The 20973-nt window shown below is 40.2% G+C and overlaps 1 protein-coding gene across 4 annotated transcripts in view; it reads left to right on the top strand.

Annotated features, from left to right (window-relative positions):
• The window catches only part of MCC (MCC regulator of WNT signaling pathway), a 197050-nt gene that overhangs the window by 75752 nt on the left and 100325 nt on the right, over positions 1-20973 (top strand). The window contains exon 1 of one of the 4 annotated variants that reach the window (XM_084504446.1): positions 19796-20021. The exons of the other annotated variants lie outside the window; for them this stretch is intronic. Coding sequence (XP_084360572.1) covers positions 19950-20021 — 72 coding nt within the window. The 5' untranslated portion in view covers positions 19796-19949. Of the gene's footprint in view, positions 1-19795; positions 20022-20973 lie in introns of those variants that run through there. 4 annotated transcript variants of the gene reach the window in all.

The following is a 20973-nucleotide window of genomic DNA, read 5'->3' as shown; positions in this document are numbered from 1 at the left end:
CGTAAATTACCTTTGTTTGAGAAAGCACAGTTTACTTTATCTCTTCTCTATTTTTTATGTCATTGTTAAAATGCAAAATTCTGGATGTCATTAATACAATGAACAATTTTTGTGTTTGTTTCTCATCTTTCAGGGAGCACAGACCCATGTTGCCTTTACTCACGGTAATCCTATGCAGCCATTTCAACAGAACTTTTCTTTCTTGAAGTCTGATATTAATCAAGCCAGAAATAGCTCAATGCTGATTATAGTCAAAAGGAAGAACAGGAAATACTGGAAGAAACTTTTATTAGTTCATTTGATTTCGATGCTGGTGCTGAGAAATGTAATTCGCACAATTATTTCAGAACTGCAGGACAACTACAATAAGATTTCCATTTCATTTAATGTGGTTAGAATTTTTCAGGTTTTTCTTTATCCCCAGACAAATGTGACACTTGCCATATTTTTTTTTCTGCTTCCATCTGTATCTTTTCTTTTGCTTGCCTAAATCAACTAAATAAACTTCATGAGAAGGGAGAAGGCAGGGAGAGAAAAACATGGTTTTCTTAAATTACATATTGCTCATCTGTGGCTGTGTTTGTATATATTCATGTTGTATTTTGGACGTAGGAAGCTTTGTGCCATTGCTCTGTCTCAATGACAGGTCTGTATCTACATCATTTTATTCAATTTCTGATTCCTCTTTGAGATTGTAGTGCTGAGTGATATAAATGTAATGCTGCCATATATAGAGAGATCTTAAAATCAGTTTATGTTCTTTTCCACCAACCCCGGGACCTAAAGGCATTTCACTGTGACAGACATCCAACTCTTTCCACTCCTTTTATTCCGGCTTTCTTGAGCGAAACATAGAAACTCTCCTTTTCTGAAAGACAAAAAACAAGAAGCACCACAACCCATTTTAATTGTTTTACAACAGTGGGAGCAGTAAATAAAACTTACTGTGGAAACCCATAAATATTGGGGGTTGTGTAATAAAATCTATCTATGCAAATACAACTATTGAAAAGCATTTCTCAAGGGTTAGTTCAGCTGTTCACAGTGATAAAGTACGTTATGCTTGGCAGAAGATAACGCTCGGCAGTTGAACAGCTGCAGAGTAAGTGACAAATGCTCTTCCATAATTTTGTGAAGATGGAACACCAGCCACCACCAGCAGTGGGTCAGAGGTGTGGTAGGAAGAGAAGCTGCACAGGCATGGAGCTGCTGGGGACTTCATCCGCAGGCGCGGTTTCCCTGAGACCTGTATAGCGGTCTGTGTGGCCCATCCAGCTACAGCAAATAACCAGGCCAAGGGTGCACCAGTGCCTCCATATGGGAACCAGAATACAGATAATTGGGAGTGCGAGACTCCTGGCCTTGTGCTCAGGCCGTGTTCAGATTTCAGTCTGCAGTGCGGCCTCAACTTGAGGTTTCATGGGGTATCACAAATTCAGACGGAGCTGAGGTTGGAAGTGGATTCTGCTTATCCCACTCTTCCAAACAAGACAAGACAAAAAAAAATCATTGTTCTATTTCACTCCTCTGCGTGACTCAGGATTTTAGTTCTTCATTGAACAGTGAAGAGATGAGTGGTTTATTTTCAGTTTTTGTTCTACAACTGGGACAGTATTCTCCTTCTTCAGAGGGAACTGCTATAATGTTATGCTGTTGTCATTGTATGTAAACAAGGGTTAAGAAGCAAAATTCTTTGAAGTCAAGTAAATGATCATAAACCTGTTAAGGTTATAGACACAACCTAACTTTAATGGTGTTTTAACACTGAGCCTGTGATAACTGGCATTTTTTCTCCGACTAAGTTCTGCTGTGTTTGCTTTCATAGAGCAGAAATTTTGTTCCATAATTCAAGCTGGAGTGACCTCAGGATAACTGTAAACCAACCTCTTTCCCACAGCACAGTAAACACGGGATTCAGACCAGTCTACTCAAAGCTTTATTCAGTCAGGTCTGGAAGCCTGTAAGGATGGAGACTGCACAGCGTCCCTGGGCAGCCCTTTCTTCTGCTGGATCGTCAGCTGAAAGGTTGTTCTACACATCCAGTTGGAACTTTTTTTTTTTTTTTTGAGTTTATTTCCATTCTCTCTTTTCCTCCTGTGGTGTACCTCAGTAGTGAGCCTGTCTCTGTCTTACTGATAACCTCTTCACACCTACTGGCAGGCTGGTATTCAGCGAACATACTTCTTAAAATCGAGCACAGGACACAATACTTGATGTTGTATACTGTAGTGGGTGAGCCTTGCTTGGCAGCCAGGGGCCACCCCAGCTGCTCACTTGCTCGCTCTGCCCTCCCTCAGTGTGGAAGAGCAGGAATGGGACAGCTAATGAGTCAAGGCAGAGACAGGGAGATTGTTTAACAGTTACTGTGCAGGGTAAGACAGGCTCAGTTTGGGAAATAAAACTGAAAACGCATGAGGAAATCACCTTTACCGCCCCCTTTCCCAGGCTCAGCCCCGCTCCAGACTTCTCTCTCCAAGCCTTGCTGCAGGCTGCACGCCGTCCCCTCAGCACGGCGGGTGGGCCAGGCAGTGGGCCATGGTTCCTCCCTGCTTTTCCACTCTTCTCACTCTTCTACTCTGCTCTGTCATGGGTTCTCCACAGGCTGCGGTGCCCTCAGGAGAGTTCTGCTCCAGAGAGAGCTCTCCACAGGCTGCGGTGGAGATCTGCTCCACCCTGGAGCGCCTCTTCCACAACCTCATCCTCCTCCAACCCCAGTGTTCCTCGTGCTGTTTCTGGCTCTTTTTTCTTCCTCCTTTCTCTGGGGTGTTCTTCTGTGCTTTCTTCTGTATTCCCAGAGGTGCCATGACCTTGGTAGTGGTGTGCATAGTGGTGGGACTGCTGGCATGGGACAGCCCCTAGCCTCTTCTCACAGAGGCCACCCCACCTCTGCAGCCCTTGCTGCCAGCACCTTGCCAAGGACACCCAATCCCAGGTGTGGAATTTGGGTAGTGACTGGGTTTTGGTTCCCTTCAAATGATCTTTAATAGCTACCAGTGACATGTTTAGTCCCGTAGCTTTGAAAGAAACTAGGTCAAGAATGGATGAACTAGAGAATCTTCAAGCGAGCTGTCTGTTACAATCCCTTGGAGGTTTGTTTGTTTTTCTGTCTGTTTTGGGACCTGCCATTTTAATCCTTGCTGCTAAGAGAAGGTGTGGTTAGGTTGAAGTACGTAGGTACTTAACCATTGTCAGGAAGCTTCTGTGTTACCACTGAACATTTCTTGGTGTTGGCTTCTGTTAGTGACTTTTTTTAACCTTCAGTTAATATATGTAAAGTGTACTGCTGTGTAGGAGAAATTTAGTGGGGGGTTCCTAAACTATTCGTGGAATGGGCTGGAAGATAAGCTGGGTTTTAAACGCTAAATATTGTATGTATTTATGTGTGTATCTGTCATCAAAGCTTTGCTTAATGTCTGCTTTCCTCGTCTGAAAAAGAAGTTCACAAAACGTAATGAGAAACTGATAGAAGAAAGAATGAAAATAATCTTTGATGAGCTGCATAAAGCCTCCAGAGAAATGTCCCTTATTGGTACTAAATGCCAAACTATATTGGCAGGGATACAGGACTTAGTTACAAAGTACTGTGAAGTGTATTTTCAGGCCACTTCTGTGGAGTCAAAGATCTGATAACCTTTATAGATAATGGGAAATATTTCTGGGAATACTTATTCTAAAGAGGAGCCAGTAGTGCTGATGAAAAAGTGTGATTAAAATAATAACAAAATAAAAATAATCTTTTATGCATGTAGCCTGGATGTTTATAAAGATTACTAAGGAAAAAAAAAACAACAACGTATACTTATATGAAAACCTTGTTACGAGTGAAGTACTGAAGGTGTTGTTCAAGTATAGTTTCAAATAATTCCAAAAAGCAAAGAAATGCTGTGAAGATAAAAGTTGGTAATTGTGCTCAGCGAGTGCCTGAGTTGTATCAAAGGTACCGATAAATTATTAAGCAGGGGGAGGTGGTTAGGAGTTCTTTGTTGTTGCTGGTGATTCAGAAGGGCTTTTAAAAATCTTTGATTTTATTCATCTTTTTAATGTAAAACTTATTTCCTCTTCTCATGTGGTACATATCCCTTCTGCATTTTACGTTGTTGTCTTTTGCTCGTTTTTGTGCTCCCTTCTGTGAAACTCAGAGGAGCTGAGTTCTCTCATGCAAGGAATGAGTTGCTGGTGTGGTGGGGTTCAGTTTTGTGTAGAGTCCAGAGGTATGTCTTATGATTTTTTTTTTGTGACCTTTTGTAATGAATCTTTTTCATTCCTGATTAAATTCCAGTAAAAATTTTGATTTCATTATAAGTTCTCATTTTGACATCATAGCGTAGCATTAATTGGTTGTGTGGCACACTGCCTCGATTAATTGGCTTTACAGTGGCTTGCTTAGCTCTTATTTCAGTTTTCACTCCTATAGAAATATGACTGTGGAAATCTGCAAGTTAATGCCTCAGTGGAAAGTACTGTATAAACTGTAAATGTTGTATAGTTGGCTGCTGTTAATAAATAATAAAGAATGTTTTATTCAAATGGGAAGGGAATCTTTTGGTTTGGGGAATTTCCAGAGAAACAGAAAACTGCTTTTACTGGAGCTGCTGTCTTAACTTTCTTAGTCTTTGGTGACCACTCTAAATCGGTCATGGTACAGTACCTGTTTTCCAGATACTATTTTTAACTTTGATTGGAAGGTGCAGAGTGCAGAAATTATTTTCAGAAAGTGGTACATGAAATGCCTTTTGCAGAATAAAACGGTTTGGGTCAACTGAATTTACCAAATTAAACCTTAAATGATACTTAGAGATTTTGCCCAATTAAATAAATCATGCCAGCTTTTCTGAGATGTACTATTTTATGCTTTTGAGTAGGTTGATTATTGAACTATTAATACATATGAATACATAAGGAACAACTAAATTAAAAAAAAAAAACAACACCTGATGGCAGGAGTCGGATACATGATCCAATTAAAAACTGTGTTTTATAATATATATCTATATATTTTTTTTTTAATAACAAGAAAAAAAAAATACTAAAATTGAACCTCACTGAAAAGAAAGGCTACTTGGGTGTTGTTTGAAACAGGATGATTGGATATTTTAGCACTATTGCAATTCAAGCAATGCTAATTTTATCTCAGATTAGGAACTGATTTTGAAACTCTTCTAGTCATCTGGAATTAGCCAGAGTAATCAAATAATTGGATGCAGTATTGTTGATGTGAGGGAGAATATGCCAGAATGCTGATGTTCGGCTGTGTCTTTTCAAGTCTAGGTGCCTTTTAAAGTTTTGTCAGTTTTAGAGAATATAGTAAGCTTTTTCTCTGTGATTTATGTGGCAGAAGAGGAGGAAGGGTTTTCTTTTCTGAAGAATGCAAGATGCTGAAAATTGCATGTGGTTTCTGGTCTTAACAGTGAATATAAAACATGCAGACAACTCTAGCTTCTTAAGCCACTGAACATGAATAAAGAGATCACCTCTTCAAGTTTCAAGTTTGTACCAGCTTTGCAAAATGTAATTAATACCAGTTAATAAGTGGATCATCACAGAGAAGACTGAACATTAGCGCAGATAGAGTTGACCTGTATCACAGTCAGTTGTAGTTTGAACATTTTTAAGGTATGCTGAACAGGTTAAATAATCTCAAAGCAAATTCAGAACATACACTAAGACGTGCCTGATTACTGATAAAACCCCACTTCAAAATCACAACCTCTCAAGCCATTCCTTTCAGAGTTACTGACAAGTTGGCATAAATAGACTGTGCTATACTGTTAAAAGTTTCACAGCTGTCAAGAAAATTTGCCTGAATTTGAACAGGATTTCCTTCTGGAAATCAGACTAACAAGGAAGTAGCAAAAGTGGTTAAATGATGTTTCGTAACAGATTTAGCTGCACAGAAGGAATGTAACAGGTAAAAGGTCATATCCTGTAAATGAAGCTCTCATTTCTCACTTTCCAGTAATTTATGAATTGTAACCAGATACAGCATGTGATGTGGTTGAGTTTGGGATTTCAACAGCAGATTTCAGTGGATTAATTGAAATCTGTAATGCTTACACAAAAACATTTGGAAGTCTTGGACTAGAGTAGGGAAGAAAGAAGACTTCGTGTCTTATAATTAGAAAGAGAGTGCTGGCCTTGATTGTAGCACATAGTTTAAGTGTAAACACGGGCAGAGCTATTTTTTGTTTCTTAAAGTGTCAGAAAATAAGGTCGGAAATAAGCCAATATTAGAACTGAATTTTAAAAGAGGAAATACTTTGCTGGTGGACACCTTCATATCCTGAATACATCCAGATGGATGCATATAATACAAACTTGCACAGTGTAGAGAATAAACCTTTTTATTTTCTAACTTACTCTTTTCTCATAACGTGGAGATACTGTGGCACCGTATGGCATTTAGCTCTATGTGTTTGTGTCACTGCTGACAAACGGCATAGGCAATGGAAAAAAGTCAGCCTGCTTGGTTGTCAGTTCCCCACAGTCCCTCAGACCACAGTCAGGCTGAATGCTTGAAATCTCCCATGGTTAGAAGACCCAGCCAAGCCGCTGTCTCCTCGGAAGGAAGAGGTGACTGGCTGCCCTGACCTTTGAGTGCTAGCAGTTGCTAGGCTGATGCCTTTTCTTTGGATGGGGGATTTCAGGGGACTGTTGGCTAGACTAGTTTCTGTTAAATGAAGTCTCTTTGCCTGTAAAAATTGTGCACATAAAATCTAAAGGAGTATAAAGCAAACAGCAACTGTCTCTAAGGGAAGCGGGGTTTATGAAGGAAAAAGTATGCTTTTGGATTAAAAATGTGTTTTACGTTTTTTTGAGAATCCTTCTGTTGTCACTTAATATTTGTAGTTTGTATACATATGTTTCTGTTACCACTGTTGTTGTGGTTTTTTTTTTTTCCTCTTTTGGCTCTTGGGAGAAAATTGATACAGAAATTATTTAAAATTGAGTAGGATTCTTCAGACTAGAACTCAAGTAAGCTATGCAGGCCATCCTCTTGAGGGCCTAATCTTGAATACACTCACCAGAACAATTTTGTTCATCAGTAACACAAGAACAGAATAAGGTATTGATACGCTTGTAAATGGGACCCACAGAATAAGCTTTCTAAGATAAACGTCTATGAAAAGAGAATTTTCTTAAGCAGAATGAGTGAGTGTGCTCCCTTGGTTCCCTTTATGCTCCATCCATTTCAGTGAAACTTTAAAAAAAAAAAAAAAAAAAGTAAAAAAAAGTTTGCAAAAACAGAAATGGACTCCTTCCCATTTCAAAAGGAGAATAAAAATAAAAGTCATTGTCTGATACTGCTTGCTTTTTGCAGCCCTGGTCAACTGCCATCCCAAGTGTACCGGGAAGACTGCTTATCATCCCCAATTAAATAAGCAATGCAGGCGTTAATGATTCACACGCTACAATTACTACTGTGGCTAGCACCTAAGCTGCTTCCTGTCGGAGATCACTTGTTCATATCTTGAAAACTTGATCTTGTCAGTCTCCAGACTTGCCTCTTCATCACATTCCCATCACGTTTTGCAGTTTTTGCTGTGATAGTGACAGCTGAAGACCAGTTATTATTTGTTAAATTTGCAATGTAGAGGAGAAAAAGCAGCTTTGCAAAGGGGCTGCTGTCACACTGGAGCTCACCATACCAGTTTTTGAGTGTTCATTCTCTTTTGCAGGAGTAACATCTCAAAGTTGTATTTCCTGGGTAGAGGTTGAGTGAAAGATCAGAGTCCCTAAGATAGCAGGTTTATTTCCAAACTTCCCATACTGATAAAATTGCAATTTAGGCATCACTTAACGTGTTACCTACTGTAGAGGAAGTACTGGTGAAGCTGTCAGTTGATACACTGCAGAACAGGTAAGGCGAAGGCACAGAGTATGACCTGATACCAGTGGGCTGTGAATCTTTTTGTAACAGATTAAATAGTGAGGGTTTAGAGTAGCAGAGAGAGAAAGACATAAGTCAGCTGGAAAACAGGGACTAGTCTTCCTTTGCACTCTCTCAACACAGTGTGAAATGCTTTTGCTATTCAAAGTCCAGGAAGACACTTGCCAGGAGAAGAAGGATGGATATATGCTCATTTTAGAAAAGAGCCAATTGCACACACAGAGCACTGCATCTGTTAAACACAGGCAGGAAAACCTTACAAATTACCCCATGTGTATGTGCATGAATACAAATGAGACTCCTCAAAGAACACTTGGTTTTCACAGAGGTGTGGAAGACTTGGAATTTTAGTTTACTAAAGGAATGTTATTAATGGCATCCTCTTTTGAGTCTCCATCCCCAGAAGTCTTTAAGGAACATGTAGATTGAGAAGTTAGTAGCATGGTTTAATGCTGGGTTTAGTGCTGGGTTCAGGCTTGGACTAGATGGTCTTGGAGGTCCTTTCCAACCTGAATAATTTCTCTGGTTTTAGTTGGGACCTTTTTTTTCTTTTCCTTTTTTTTTTTTTTTTTTTTATACTGCTAGTAGGTCCCTTAACAATAAAGACTATGCAAACAGAAGGAACATCTCTATCAAAAACATGGCAATGCGCTTCAAATACATGCACAACCAACCCTCTCTCGTAATTTTAGCCAAATTCACATAGGTGCTGTTTCCACAGAATGTTTCAGTGACGGGATAGGGTCAGAAATTAGTACTGAAAATCGTTCTTCTGTTGCTCAGTATGTTCTGTGATCTGCATGCGGACTGCCCCCTCCTTGTGAGTGACTGAAATGCAAACCTCCTGTCACTGAACAGCTGTACCTCTCAGTGTTGGAGGAGAGGTGTTAGAGGCCCTGGGGAACTGCTGGGTGAGTTACCCCCGCCAGAACAGGAGTCGTGCTTTGCTATCAGCTCACATTTAAATGCCTCCTGAGGGAGGAATGGCAGCTAGAAGCAGGCTGTGTGCATTGTCCTTGGGTGAGTCTAATTTATGATGGTGGAAGAAGACCAGGAGATCTAGGTGAGCACACCAAAACCTCCAGTGAGCTGTGTTTGATTTACTTGGGTATGTCCAGACGGGCAGTGTTGGGTGTGGGTGTGTGCATGCCCAGTGCCCTGGCACTGTATGATTTCAGAGCAGCTTTGTAGGAGTCAAAGTTTGTCTCCACTGAGGTGAGATCGCTCTAAATCAGTATTGCCTTCTGCTTAGGTTTTCACAGGGAGTAAGTACCGTGCTCCTGAACGCTCTGAGAAACCTCAAAGTGATGTGTTTCCCTTTGGTAAGGGAAAAATCATGACAGTTGTACTTGAAGTAAATTCTTATCAGATATGCGCTGGAATGTGTCATTTGTCTGTTGATATCTCAATGCACAGATGATAAAATTTGATACTCAGAACCTTTTACAGTGCTTCCTATATTAAAGCTCATGAACAAGTATGTCCGTGATCTTGAGCTACATGTGAGAACATCAGCAAAAACCTCTTTTTTTTTTTTTTTTTCCCTAGAGCTTTAAGGACTGTAGTTATTTCCTCCTTTTGAAACATGTCTTGAAACAGACTTCTTTGTTTCTGTTTGGAAACCTGCTTACCAACAGAGGATTCTGTCAGCTGTCTGGTTCAATCCTTCTCCATATTTTAAATGTTTCTGAATAAAAGTTGGTAGCTTACTGTCTTCCTTGGATCATTTATCTCATTTATATCATCTTTTTTATTCTCACTTTGGTACTGCTGTTTGGCATTAGTGAACACCGGTGCTGTCACAGGCCTGCAGCTCTTCCAATGACACGGTGTTTGCATGGTGGTTAAACTTCTGCTGACACAGTGTGCTAAACACATGAAGAAAACTTAATACTTTCTTTTTTGGTAAACAGAAATCACCTCGGTCTGGTGTGTTTAATGGAATTGAGATTTAGTTTTCAGTTAATCCACTTGGGGCTGAATTTTGACAGGGGTGTAAACTGCAGGGATTCACAGTGCTGTTGCATAGCTTGCTGGTCTTCCTGACACAGTCTGTGTTAATCACCTCTCACATTTCAGCCCTGTCTTCCAGGACTGCTAACAGTACTAATCTTGTCAAGGAGTGACTTAGAGTAACTAAAATGTTCCCAGTAGCAGCTGTGGTGGTCTCAGGGGCTTGGTTTGTTAATTGGAACTTCAGGGAATTTGAGAAAGGTGTAAAACTATCCCTTCCACACCTATTAACCAGTCTTTTATCTGTGTTTGTGCTGCTGAACTGCTCTGGAAAAAGCCCCGTGCAGAATCTGTTCTTTATCTCTGTGGATTAGATTCTCTCTTGCAGCCCTGGCTCTTATCCTGGCTGTGGAAAGACGCTCCACCACTCTTGGCACTCCAGTGAAAATTTTCCTTCTGTAGGCACAAATCTCCCTCCCCTGTAATGTTCACCAGGTGGTTTCATTTGATATTGTCACCAAATTGGTAGTTGAGACTGCAGCTGAACGGAAATAGCTCTTCTGCGCATCTCTCTCTTTTTTTTTCTTTTCTTTTTTTTTTTTTTTTTTTTTTCATCCATAAGATTCTCTGCTCTCTCTCAAACACATATTTTTAAAACCAAGCTGTCCCTTCTCCCTTCCCATGCTGCATTTCTGGCTGACTCAATATATGAAACCTGCACGATGATGTGTTCCCAGCTTCAAGGATTTTTTGAACTTCGAAATCCTGGATCTTTTCCTCTGTGCTTTGCTGTGTCTGCTGCCAGCTGTAGGTTGCATTCTCTAAAAAGAAAATTCTCTCTATAAAACTACTTTACTTTCTCATTCCTTTAGTGTTTACTGCTGGACCTCTGTGCTGTTTACCTATCTAAATCCTAGTGATACCTTGGTAAAACCTTGGTGTGAATGCTTTAAGTACTCCTTTACACTTTGCTGATTGATCTCATCACCTGCTTCTTCAGCTGTACTGTGTTCAAGTCGCATTCCCTTTCCTCAGCTTCAAACTCCTGAGGGGCTTTTCTTCTGTTTTCTTCTTCTCTTCCTCTTCCTCAGTGCTCTTGCAGATTTTTTTCCTTTTCGGTCAATATCCCCCTGGAGTTTGTTTATCTTATTGAAAACAGGCAGCACTTAATTTGAGGGGAAGTGGGGTGAAAGAAATTGTTCTTGCCCACTCAGGCAGCAGCCAAGCAAGCTGGCACACAAGCCAAGCAATTTGGCATGTGTGAGGAGGTGGAATGCCCTAGGCAGAAAGTAGGAGAGGGGCTGGCACTTCTCTCTCTGAGAGAATTTCTGTTTCACTGGTGGCAGGTCTGCTGCTGCTGGAGGCTTATGCTCTTGTGTCCGTAATGCACTGCTTCCATCTGGGCTGAATCAGCCCAAAGTAGGGGCTGGAAACATCCTTGTGAGAGTGGGATCAAGCAGAGGGATGTTGAAATAGAAAATCTTGGATTAGAAAAATGAGCTTTTGGAGGTTGTAGAAATGTAAATTGATAAATGAAAAGGCAATTACTTAACCCGCAGTGAAGGGCCATCAGACTACATCAGACCAGAAAGCCAGCTACCCCACTATCTGATTTTAGATGGTGGCTGAAAGCAAGGGCTTGTCCAAAAGTGGGGCACCATAAGACGACACTGCCAACCCCTGCCAGCCATGTTCATGAGGAGACTCCCTGAGCTAGAGCTGTTCTGGGGGTAGGCAGATCTGCTTGATAGTTCTTGGAGGATTTTTCATGCATTAGTTCAACCATAAATTATTTGAATTCATGTAAACTTCCAAGATCAACAGCATTTCAGGGCAGTTGTCCCAAAGCTTGATGGCACATTGTGTGAGGGTTGCTATTTGTTTTTGTTGAACCTGGCATCTGATCATTTCCAGTGTTACAACTTTATTTTTGCATTGTGAGACAACGAAGACTCAATCCTCATTTTTCTTTTCCTTAACAGTCAGTATTTTAAAAACCTTGGCTTTATTCCATGCCTCAACCATCACTTTTTTCATGCTGCTTATAGTTTGTTAAATTATTTTTCTTGTGAAGACCTTGGATTGTTCCTGACGTCCATCTTTGTTTTATTTTTAGCTCTCTAATGTCTTTGCATACCTGGGTTAGGTGCCATTTAATAGCTTCACCCTCAGATTAGCATATTCTTTGCGTTCATTCAATTATTTTCACAGAAACATTTTAAGAAGAATTTCCTAACATTTTCTCCTTATTTTATTTTACACTTAACAGATATTTTTTCTTGTTTTAACATGTGGTTTGTTTGCTCTAGTTTTTCATTCTATAGACATTTTCTAGTTTAATAAAATGTTTTCATTTCCCACTCCTTGAGGAATAGACCATATCTGTGCTCTGACTCAACAGATGCAGGTGAAAAATGGGGTGTGGGTTGGACTTTGCTGTTACTTTTGTTAGAACAAAAAGACAGATTGGTGGTGTGTTGTTTTTCTTTTAACTACAAAGATTAAAAACAATGAAAACCGATTTCTGTATCTGCTGTAATGTAAGGTGATAGCCAAAAGCCTCTAACAAGAAACCAGTTGTCAACTTCTGAGTTTTTAATTTTAATTGCTTGAGTTGTAGGAAGCTGTGGTATTACTGAGACACAGCTTCGCAACATTGCGTGTCCATAGTTCACTGGAGATCACGCTGAAGCACCCTAATGTTCTTCATACCAGCTTTGGAACAAACCGGGCACAGGAGGCTCCCTCTGAACACCAGGAGGGCCGCTTCACTGTGCGGGTGGCCAAGCCCTGGCACAGGCTGCCCAGAGGCTGTGGGGTCTCCTCGGGGACCTCCAAAAGCCCCCTGGACGTGGTGCTGGGCACCCTGCTCTGGGTGGCCCTGCCTGGGCAGGGGTAGGAGCAGTGCCCCCAGAGGTCCCCGCCAGCCTCAGCCCTGCTGTGATTTATTTTTTTTCAAAGGGCTAATGTTATGATGAAATATTAACATGGTTGCATATTAATCTGGGGTGCTGCTTATACCACTAATAAAGATTATACCAGGCACTGCTGGGACTGGTGTAACTGAGAACTATTTAGCAATGGAAGGAAAGAGCAATAGGGGTTAATTATGTCAAAAAAATCATTTACTTTCCAAAGACGTAAGGTTGTTATCTCAGATGAATAACATTGATAAGAGGGGAATTTGGTTTCAGTAAAAACTTTTTTATTAAAATATTCTGAAGTAAGGTTAATGTGATGGCTCATTGGAGGAAATATGTTCAGGAGCCAGGGTGCCTGTAAGTTTTAAACATAGTGCATGTGCAGACAAATCTGTTTTACATTCATGGAAATACTGAAGTAGTTCTGGAAAAAGTTTTGAGACAACATAAGAGGAAAATCAGTGGGGAGATATCTCTGTAATGGTAATTGTATACTCATGCAAAACCGTGAAAGGGAATAGCTCTGTAACATCAATGAGAAATTGACTCTAAAATGGGGCTGTTTGTAAGGGGAAAATATTTTTGCAATGGTAGTTTTGGGCAACAAATTTAAGAAATTGTGTATAGTGTATTAGGTTTAGACTAGAATCCTTTTCCTCAGTGTTGCTTATATAATTGAAATATAACTGAACTGAAAAAGGTACAGAAGCTGTAGGGACCTCAGCTTTCAGTAACTGTAGTAAGGAGCATAAGAAAAAATGATACCCAAAAATGCAAGTGTCAAATTTACTCAATTACCATCTTAATACCTTACATCAGATCATTTTAAGCTCTCAGTCGTGCTGTCAGGCAGAGATAGTTTTTATGTCTAAGGCTGTCCATCCACCACTGAGGCTGCTGCTCTCTGTAGGCGGCCTGGCTCAGCTGGATGTGAGTGGGGCTTCTCAGCCTCCTCATCTGCATGGCCGTGTGTTGGTAGAGCCAGAAGCTGGGAGTGATTCACAGGCAGCGGTGGTGCTGAGGAGCAGGCAGGTATGTATTCCCGAGGTAACCAGAGAGGTCATGCCAGGGAAGAGCTGCTTCAGCTGCACCACCTGGCTCTTCCTGGCAGCATGAGTCAGAGCCGGGAGCCCAGCCTCCTGCCCTCCTTCCACTGCACAGAAAGCAGACGGCCCTAGTTTTTGGTAAGACAGGATGTGCTTTCGTGTTTCATTATAAATTCCTCATGGAGGGGAGACAAGGCTGTTTCCACAAGAGCTGAAGTAATTCCCTGCAGTCATCCACCTTACCTGGTTTATCCCATGATGACTAAAGCATTCATCGACATTGTTTGTGAAAAATCTCATGTGCCAAGATTTCTGAACTCCAAAATACATCCTTTTTGTGGTTAAGATGGCAATACGGACATTCACACAGCCTTGTTTTTCAATCATCCATCTATTTAAAACTGTTTTCCCATCTGAAATGTGGGAAACAGTGTGATATCATGCAAGTATGGAGTTGGTGCGACTTAATAGGATTAAAAAAGATTGAGAAGCTGTAAGAATACTTGGATAACGTTTTGCAATTAAGTCAGTGACCTGTGATAACAGCATTCTGCTGGAGACTCCTCCCTCAAACCATATTGCCTGTTGGCCCAAAAAGCCACATCCTGGTTTGCTTAAGGATTACGTGCTCTCTCATGTGCTTTCTCTATGTATATTTTAAAATAAAAATTATAAGCATTAAAATAGTATTTCTGCATTAAAAGTGTTATGGTGACTCGTGTTTACTAAAGGATTGCTGTATTTATACAAGAACAAACACAGCCGTTGTCGTCAGTTTATACACTTGCGAATTGATGATGTCTGTGATAAATGCTGAAAATGTTCTTCAAAAAGTACAATAGGCTGAGTCCAGTGCTGAGCATGGGTTAGGCAGAAGTGTCTGGAGAATACAGAGACCTGAAGTGCTGTGTCCTTCAGCATGATGGGTATCACGTTGGAAGCTGCCAAAAAACATATCTGAACATCAGCAAAGTAGGAAAAAGCCCTTGTGTTTAGTTAAGGATTTTATCTTTGTTTTGATATCTGTATTAATTATCTAGACCATCTGTGTAACTCAGAAAGAAAACTTGGAATGTAAAAGGCAGATTGTGGTTTTGTTCCGTATCTTGCAGAAACACTTTTGGTTTTAAAACTTGACGGGCGGTGGTGGTAGTGATAGATGAAGCAGAATTGCAGATAGCTACCTCGTTAGTTCATATAGCACCAGAAGAAAGAAACCAGAAAAAAACCTTCTCTTTAACAACGTTAAGATGTTGTCACCTGAGGATGCAGAGAGAAAACAATGCACAGGGTTAGAAGATGCAGTTGCAACATTGTTGGTTTTCCACCTCCAATCACACTGCAGTCCTCTTGACTTCACTTTCCAAGCAATTTGTTGCCATTCTTCCAGACGTTTTTTTTTTCATGAAATGAGTAGGCAGGTGGGTACAGTGCACAAAAGCTTTGTCTGATGCTTGCTCTGCTGATTACTGCTACACCTGAAAGGGCAGGAGAGAGTTAACTTGAAGGTAGCTTTCTGAGGCTGACCACTTGGTTACTTTTGTTGGTTTTGATTTATGATAAACACAGAAGGGGAGCATCATGAACAGAGTATGTGTGTAGGTTGCAGCCAGAAAGCTAATATATTTCTGGGGTAAATTTTCTCATTATGTCAGTACTTGTGGGCAGAGATTAGGTATGTACGGAACCTAATTTGATGAAGAACATGAACATTTGAAATAATTTGTTCTTGTCAAGCCAATTTTTTTTTTGTCTCTGTGACACAAACAATATGTTTATACCTACAAAATATATCTGCAACATAAGTCTTACTAAAATGTTTGTGTTGAAAAGGTAGGTGTCTGCTCGTGTATCTGAATAATTTATTTACCTATGTCAAAAACAATCAGAAGTTGCATGAACGCTGGTCTTGGGTTCTTTCACTTAGGTGTTGGAGCTTTGAACACCTCGGCCTGAGAAGGCTGTTGGAAAAACAGCCATGCTGGAGAGCTGCTTTGGATCATCCACGGGGACACAGGGTACAAATTGTGACTGTGGAGCAGCACCCTTTGTCCTTCCTGACGCAGGCAGAGAGAGCTGCTGGTGTTACGGTTGCAACTATTGCCATTATCCTGTCCGGAAACACCCCGCTAATGCCCCGGTGTTACACTGGGTACCTGCACTTCACGGGGCAGCAGACAGACATCTGCTCTGCTGGAGAGGGAGCTAATTCGGCTGCACTGAGCAGTTTAACAGGGGACTGCTCTGTCAGCACAGCTGTGGGCTGGTAGAGTGTGTGGCAATAGTGTCTGGATCTGGAAGAGGATGTCGCTCCACTCTCTGAGAAGTGTGCTTGGGAGGTGCAGAGCCTACCTGATGCAGCATGCTTTGAATTAGCATTGTAGGTGAATGTTTCAAAATGGATCTGGCAAAACCAGTGTTGATGAGTTACCGTATCAAACTTGTCACAAAGGCAACTAATTGCTAGGTGGGGTTACGTAGCTTGTGTTATGCAGGAGGTCAGATTAGATCATCACAATTTCTTCTGGTTTTAAATTCTGTGACTCTAAAGCAACCAGTTATTCCATGCAATCACTGTCCATACTTGTTTATCACTGGCACACCCAAATCAGCTTGCATCCTTGAGTGGCTCACAGTATAGTAGAGCTGCCTGTTTTCCAGGGCGTAAAGAGCTTTCACACAGGTCAGTGTGGCAAGCAAAATGAAACTTAGCTCCATGTCATGCAAGTATATATTTTTTAATCTGGGGGGAGAGAGGAGACTGAAAATTACAAAATTCTGAATTACAAATTCAGCTGTTCTTGACTAACTTAAGCTAAATCAGTTGAACCTGTTGTAAACTGAGGTTGTGCTTCACTTTGATAGGTTGAGAAACAGGTGTAGTAGAAAGACACACTCAATTTAAACCAGATTTGGATTGTAATCATAAACCTATGCATAGAATTGTAATATGCAACATACTGCATGAGTTGCTAGATTTCTCTGGTTTTCACTTCCACCTTAAGTCTTACTGCAGATGTTTTTTTCCAGGCAATGCACTGAGGGTATATCAGTCACAGACAGGCTTTGCTGAGAGTATGTAATGACAGAATTTTGCCCATAGATCCTGGAATAGGAATGTATTGAGATTTTTCACACGCATTTAACTAGATACCTTTGTATATATGTAATGCAACTAATTCTGTGTAATTACTTGAAGATGGTGATATTTTATTGGAACATGTCAATATAATTCCATTTGTTAATACTAGGAATTTGTTAAGGAAGGAAAATATTGCTTCCTTGAAATTAAATGTTTTGTCTCTAATCAACAAAAATGTCAGAAATCGAAGTTTCTGTTCAATTTGCAGGAGAAGCATGTCTGTTCTGTTTATGTCATTTATGTGTGTTTCGCAGAAGAATTAACTATGCAGAAATTGCTAGCTTAGACATTGATCATATTTTTGAACTGCCATTTCAGGATGAATAATGCTTTTAACTTGTCTTCACCCATTGTCCGAAAAAGATGTAGAACCAGTTTAAGTAATTATGAATGGATAGGACTTGGGAATGGGGTGTACAATATTTGCTTCCACTTAAAGCTTTCCAGAATTTGCACTACCTTGGGGCTTTGCACGAGTGCTTGACATCTGCGTTTACGTAGTAGAAGCTCTTTTCATGTAGGTGAGGAGTTGACACTGATGCTCAATTGCATGAGCTTTATCAATGGGCAGAGTTACTTTATTAAGTGTCCCCTCAGCCCCTTCAGAAGGAAAGGAGAAAGAGAAAAATAAAAAGCCTACTTGCCCAAATTATCATGCATGTTTGATTGACGGGCTTAAAGCTGAAGTAACACGAAACTAGCAACAAAACAGATTGGCCAACTTCCAGTAAACTGTTGCTGCTTGGAAGCTTTTTGTATGACATTGGCTATGTTCAAATGAACATCTAGTCTGACTCCATTGCTGGGTGTTCAGAGAACAGGTCAGAATTGGCCAAAAGATAGCTTCAACCAGGTGTATTTGGAATCCTTGAAAATAATGCTTTTCTCAGTGGTTGAGATGTGTGTAAGCAGCCCTGTACTTGTGCCGGTAAATCCTCAGCTCTCCCTTTGTTTTCACATGCGCTGGTTACAGGCATGGATTTTGCTGTGCATGCAACTTTAGGCTAAATCTGACGGGCCGAGTAGTGGAATACTAACCTTGTTTGTGTGAGAATTAGTGAGAGAAAGTTAAGACTAGGTTTCAGACAGTTTGTATGCATGGAATATATGTATGCTATTAATTAAATGTAGGTATACAAAGGAACACATTAATTATTGAAGAAGTTGATTTGTTTTTTTTTTTTAGCCTATGTGAATATGAGTTAATTTTTAGTTCTGCAGATGGAATCTGTGGTCATATTTAGCGTGCCTGGTTAGTGTTACTGCAATGCTGTCTGCTGTATTTGTGAGATGTAACGCTCTCCACGCCTTGAGTTCACTGCTTCCTGGAAATAGTTGTTTCGCCAGGCACATTGCTTTGTGAGGAAGGGACGGGAAGGCGTGATTTTCAAAGCAGGACAGGATTGGAATGCGTGTCAGAGCACTGCCCACATTTTAATAAGGTCTGAGTCAGCACCACTCCAAGCTCTTAGCGCCCTGACTCAATTTATCTGTCTTAAGGTACTTATTTTTATTTGATGCAATTCAAGTAGATTCACAAAAACAGGTAAAGTAGATGTGGGTAGAGTGATTGTCGTGTAATATTAGTTAGTATGCTGACAACTGTACTGTAGACTTCTTTCTTTGCAGGGACTGGGATAGGATGTTAAGTCTGAGTGTTTTCCTCAGTCAAACAAATACTTCATTTGAGATGGTATATAAATTTTACTCAACAGAGTTCATTAGAAAGTTATTAAGGAGGCTTATTTTTAATGGAAAAATGTATAAATACTGAACTCAGTGTTATCTTTGATGTGATCCAAACATTTTTAAACGTCTTTCCGACAGATGGTCTGCATAGCTCTTCTCTGGAATCAGCTATGCCATTAAAAGCGGGAGCATAAATAGGTCAGATGAAGCTGCTAGGTGTTGTAATGTATCAGAGCACCCGGCATAACACAGGCTTTTGGTACAACGCCACATCTTTTTTATTATTGTCTGAGGAATATGTTGCAGCTGATCCAAAGGAAAAATTGTGTATAGAGCTGTTGAGCTGTTGCGTATGTTGTATTTTTCTCTGACACCCCTCACTGGTTTTGCTTATATGGTTTGGATGGATATTTGCTGTGGTTTGGCTGCATATTGATTTAGTTTCTCTGAAACAAAAATACAGATGTAAAAAGTAATGATTAAAAAAAAACTCACACTCTTTAAAATCCAGTTTGCCTTTAGAAGAACAGGGAGAAGTTTTGAAGTCTGAAAATAGTAAAAAATAAATAAATTGCTACATCATTTATTTTTGAGGTTACCATTTCTTCAAGGTGCCCAGGGATTACTCTAGCATTACTATTTTACATATTTGTTAGCTGTAAACAGATATATTTTGGGTGAGTGGGGAGGTGGTTATAGCTACTTACAGCTTTTAGGGTTATCATTACTGGCTGGCAGGATGCCTGGCTGTGTCTTCTATCAAGTATTTTCCAACTGTGCTTCAGAGGCTCGTCTGCCATAACCCCCACACTTGTGTGCTCATTTACTTTTGCTGTTATGTTGTACAATAAACGTGAGGTTTTTACCATTTTCCTTCACAAGCTCTTTTTAATAGTAAGGGAACTCGTTGCTTCTGGTGGCGTAGGCTACCACCAGAAGCACCAGCCTCTGGTGTAATTCTTTAAAAGCAGTTTTATTAAAGTGCTTTGATGATGTCAAGATGCTGATCAGAACCTTGAGTCTTTGAGGGTACACTTAAATATGAAGATATCAGAGTTTTTCACTTGAGTAACCAAGTAACCAAGAGGCAATTTAAGCAACTTTATTCAGCTGTTTTCGGTTAGTTTGTTATTTACTTTCAGCACAAAAGGCATAGAAAGAAAAAATAAATAAAAAAGGAGGCTTTTGAACATGTAAGTGTCTGAAGTAAATAAATCCTGAGAACTTGCACATCATCTAAACCACCTTTCTTTTAAAAAACACCACAATTTGCTGATGAACCCGGGGCAGCTCCCTGGGGTTGGAGAGGCATGCTGTTATCCATTATGAGGAATGGAATGGGAAATGCAGCTTCACGTGAACCACAAGCGCACAGCTCAGCGGTGGGTACGGCACTTGGGGCAGAAGCAGAGGCTGAAATAGCCTCAAACAGAGCAATTACAGCAAAATTATGCAGAGATATCTGTGCCCTTAATATTGCCCTAGTAGAACAGCAGAAGGACTATGTGGATAGCATTGTATGTGTTAGAAGTAATCATAATAATAATCATGTAATGCCACAATCTTGCAAGGCAGGACTGTTGCAGAATGTATATGGAGACAGTGACTTGGAGTTAAACCTGTGATTTCCATTCTCTGGGGAGCTGAGGGCAAGAGCTCTGAAAACAGTATGTCCATGGAAGCTCCATGTCACTCAAGATAACTAACAGACATTTTTTGTGAGAGAGTTGTTAAATAATTCATTTTTTCATATGCTTGTAGTCTTAAAGGAATGAACAAAATTTAATTTTCTTTACCATATTCAAACTAATTCCCAGTTTACTTGCTTATAAAAGGAACTTGTATCTACAGAAAAGTATTCATACATTCCAGGGTTTAACTCCATAGCCGTAAGTGTATGAACTTAGGGAATACAGTTGTGAGTAAAGTAGCTCTCAACTGAAATTTGTCATTCATCTGCAAACCAAACTTAATCAAATTTATCATCTAGCCAAGTGTTGCCAATTAACACAGTTTTTCCAAGAGGATTTATGCAAGAGATGGGCATTCTCTTGTAAATGATTGACTTTCCTAGAGTAGCTTCCTTCCATAAGAAAGCACTTAGGAAGAAGAAAGCTTTTGTACTAATCCATAGGGAAAGAGACAAAAATATTAGTCTGAGCAGGAGATACTTGCCTTTGTAGGAAGGGTTGCAGGCAGAAGCAACAAGCAGCACGAGCATTTTCTAACAGAAAGCATCATGTGCAGACAGTAACACAACAGTCTACATCACAACATCCTGCAGATGGTTTAGTTGTCAGGGTCTGGAACCCAGAATTTTATTTGGAATAGATT

The sequence above is a fragment of the Aythya ferina genome, assembly GCF_964211825.1.
Source record: "Aythya ferina genome assembly, chromosome: Z".
NCBI classification, from domain to species: domain Eukaryota; kingdom Metazoa; phylum Chordata; class Aves; order Anseriformes; family Anatidae; genus Aythya; species Aythya ferina.
The sequence above is the reverse complement of the archived record's forward strand: the minus strand, read 5'-3'. Positions and strand labels throughout refer to the sequence as shown.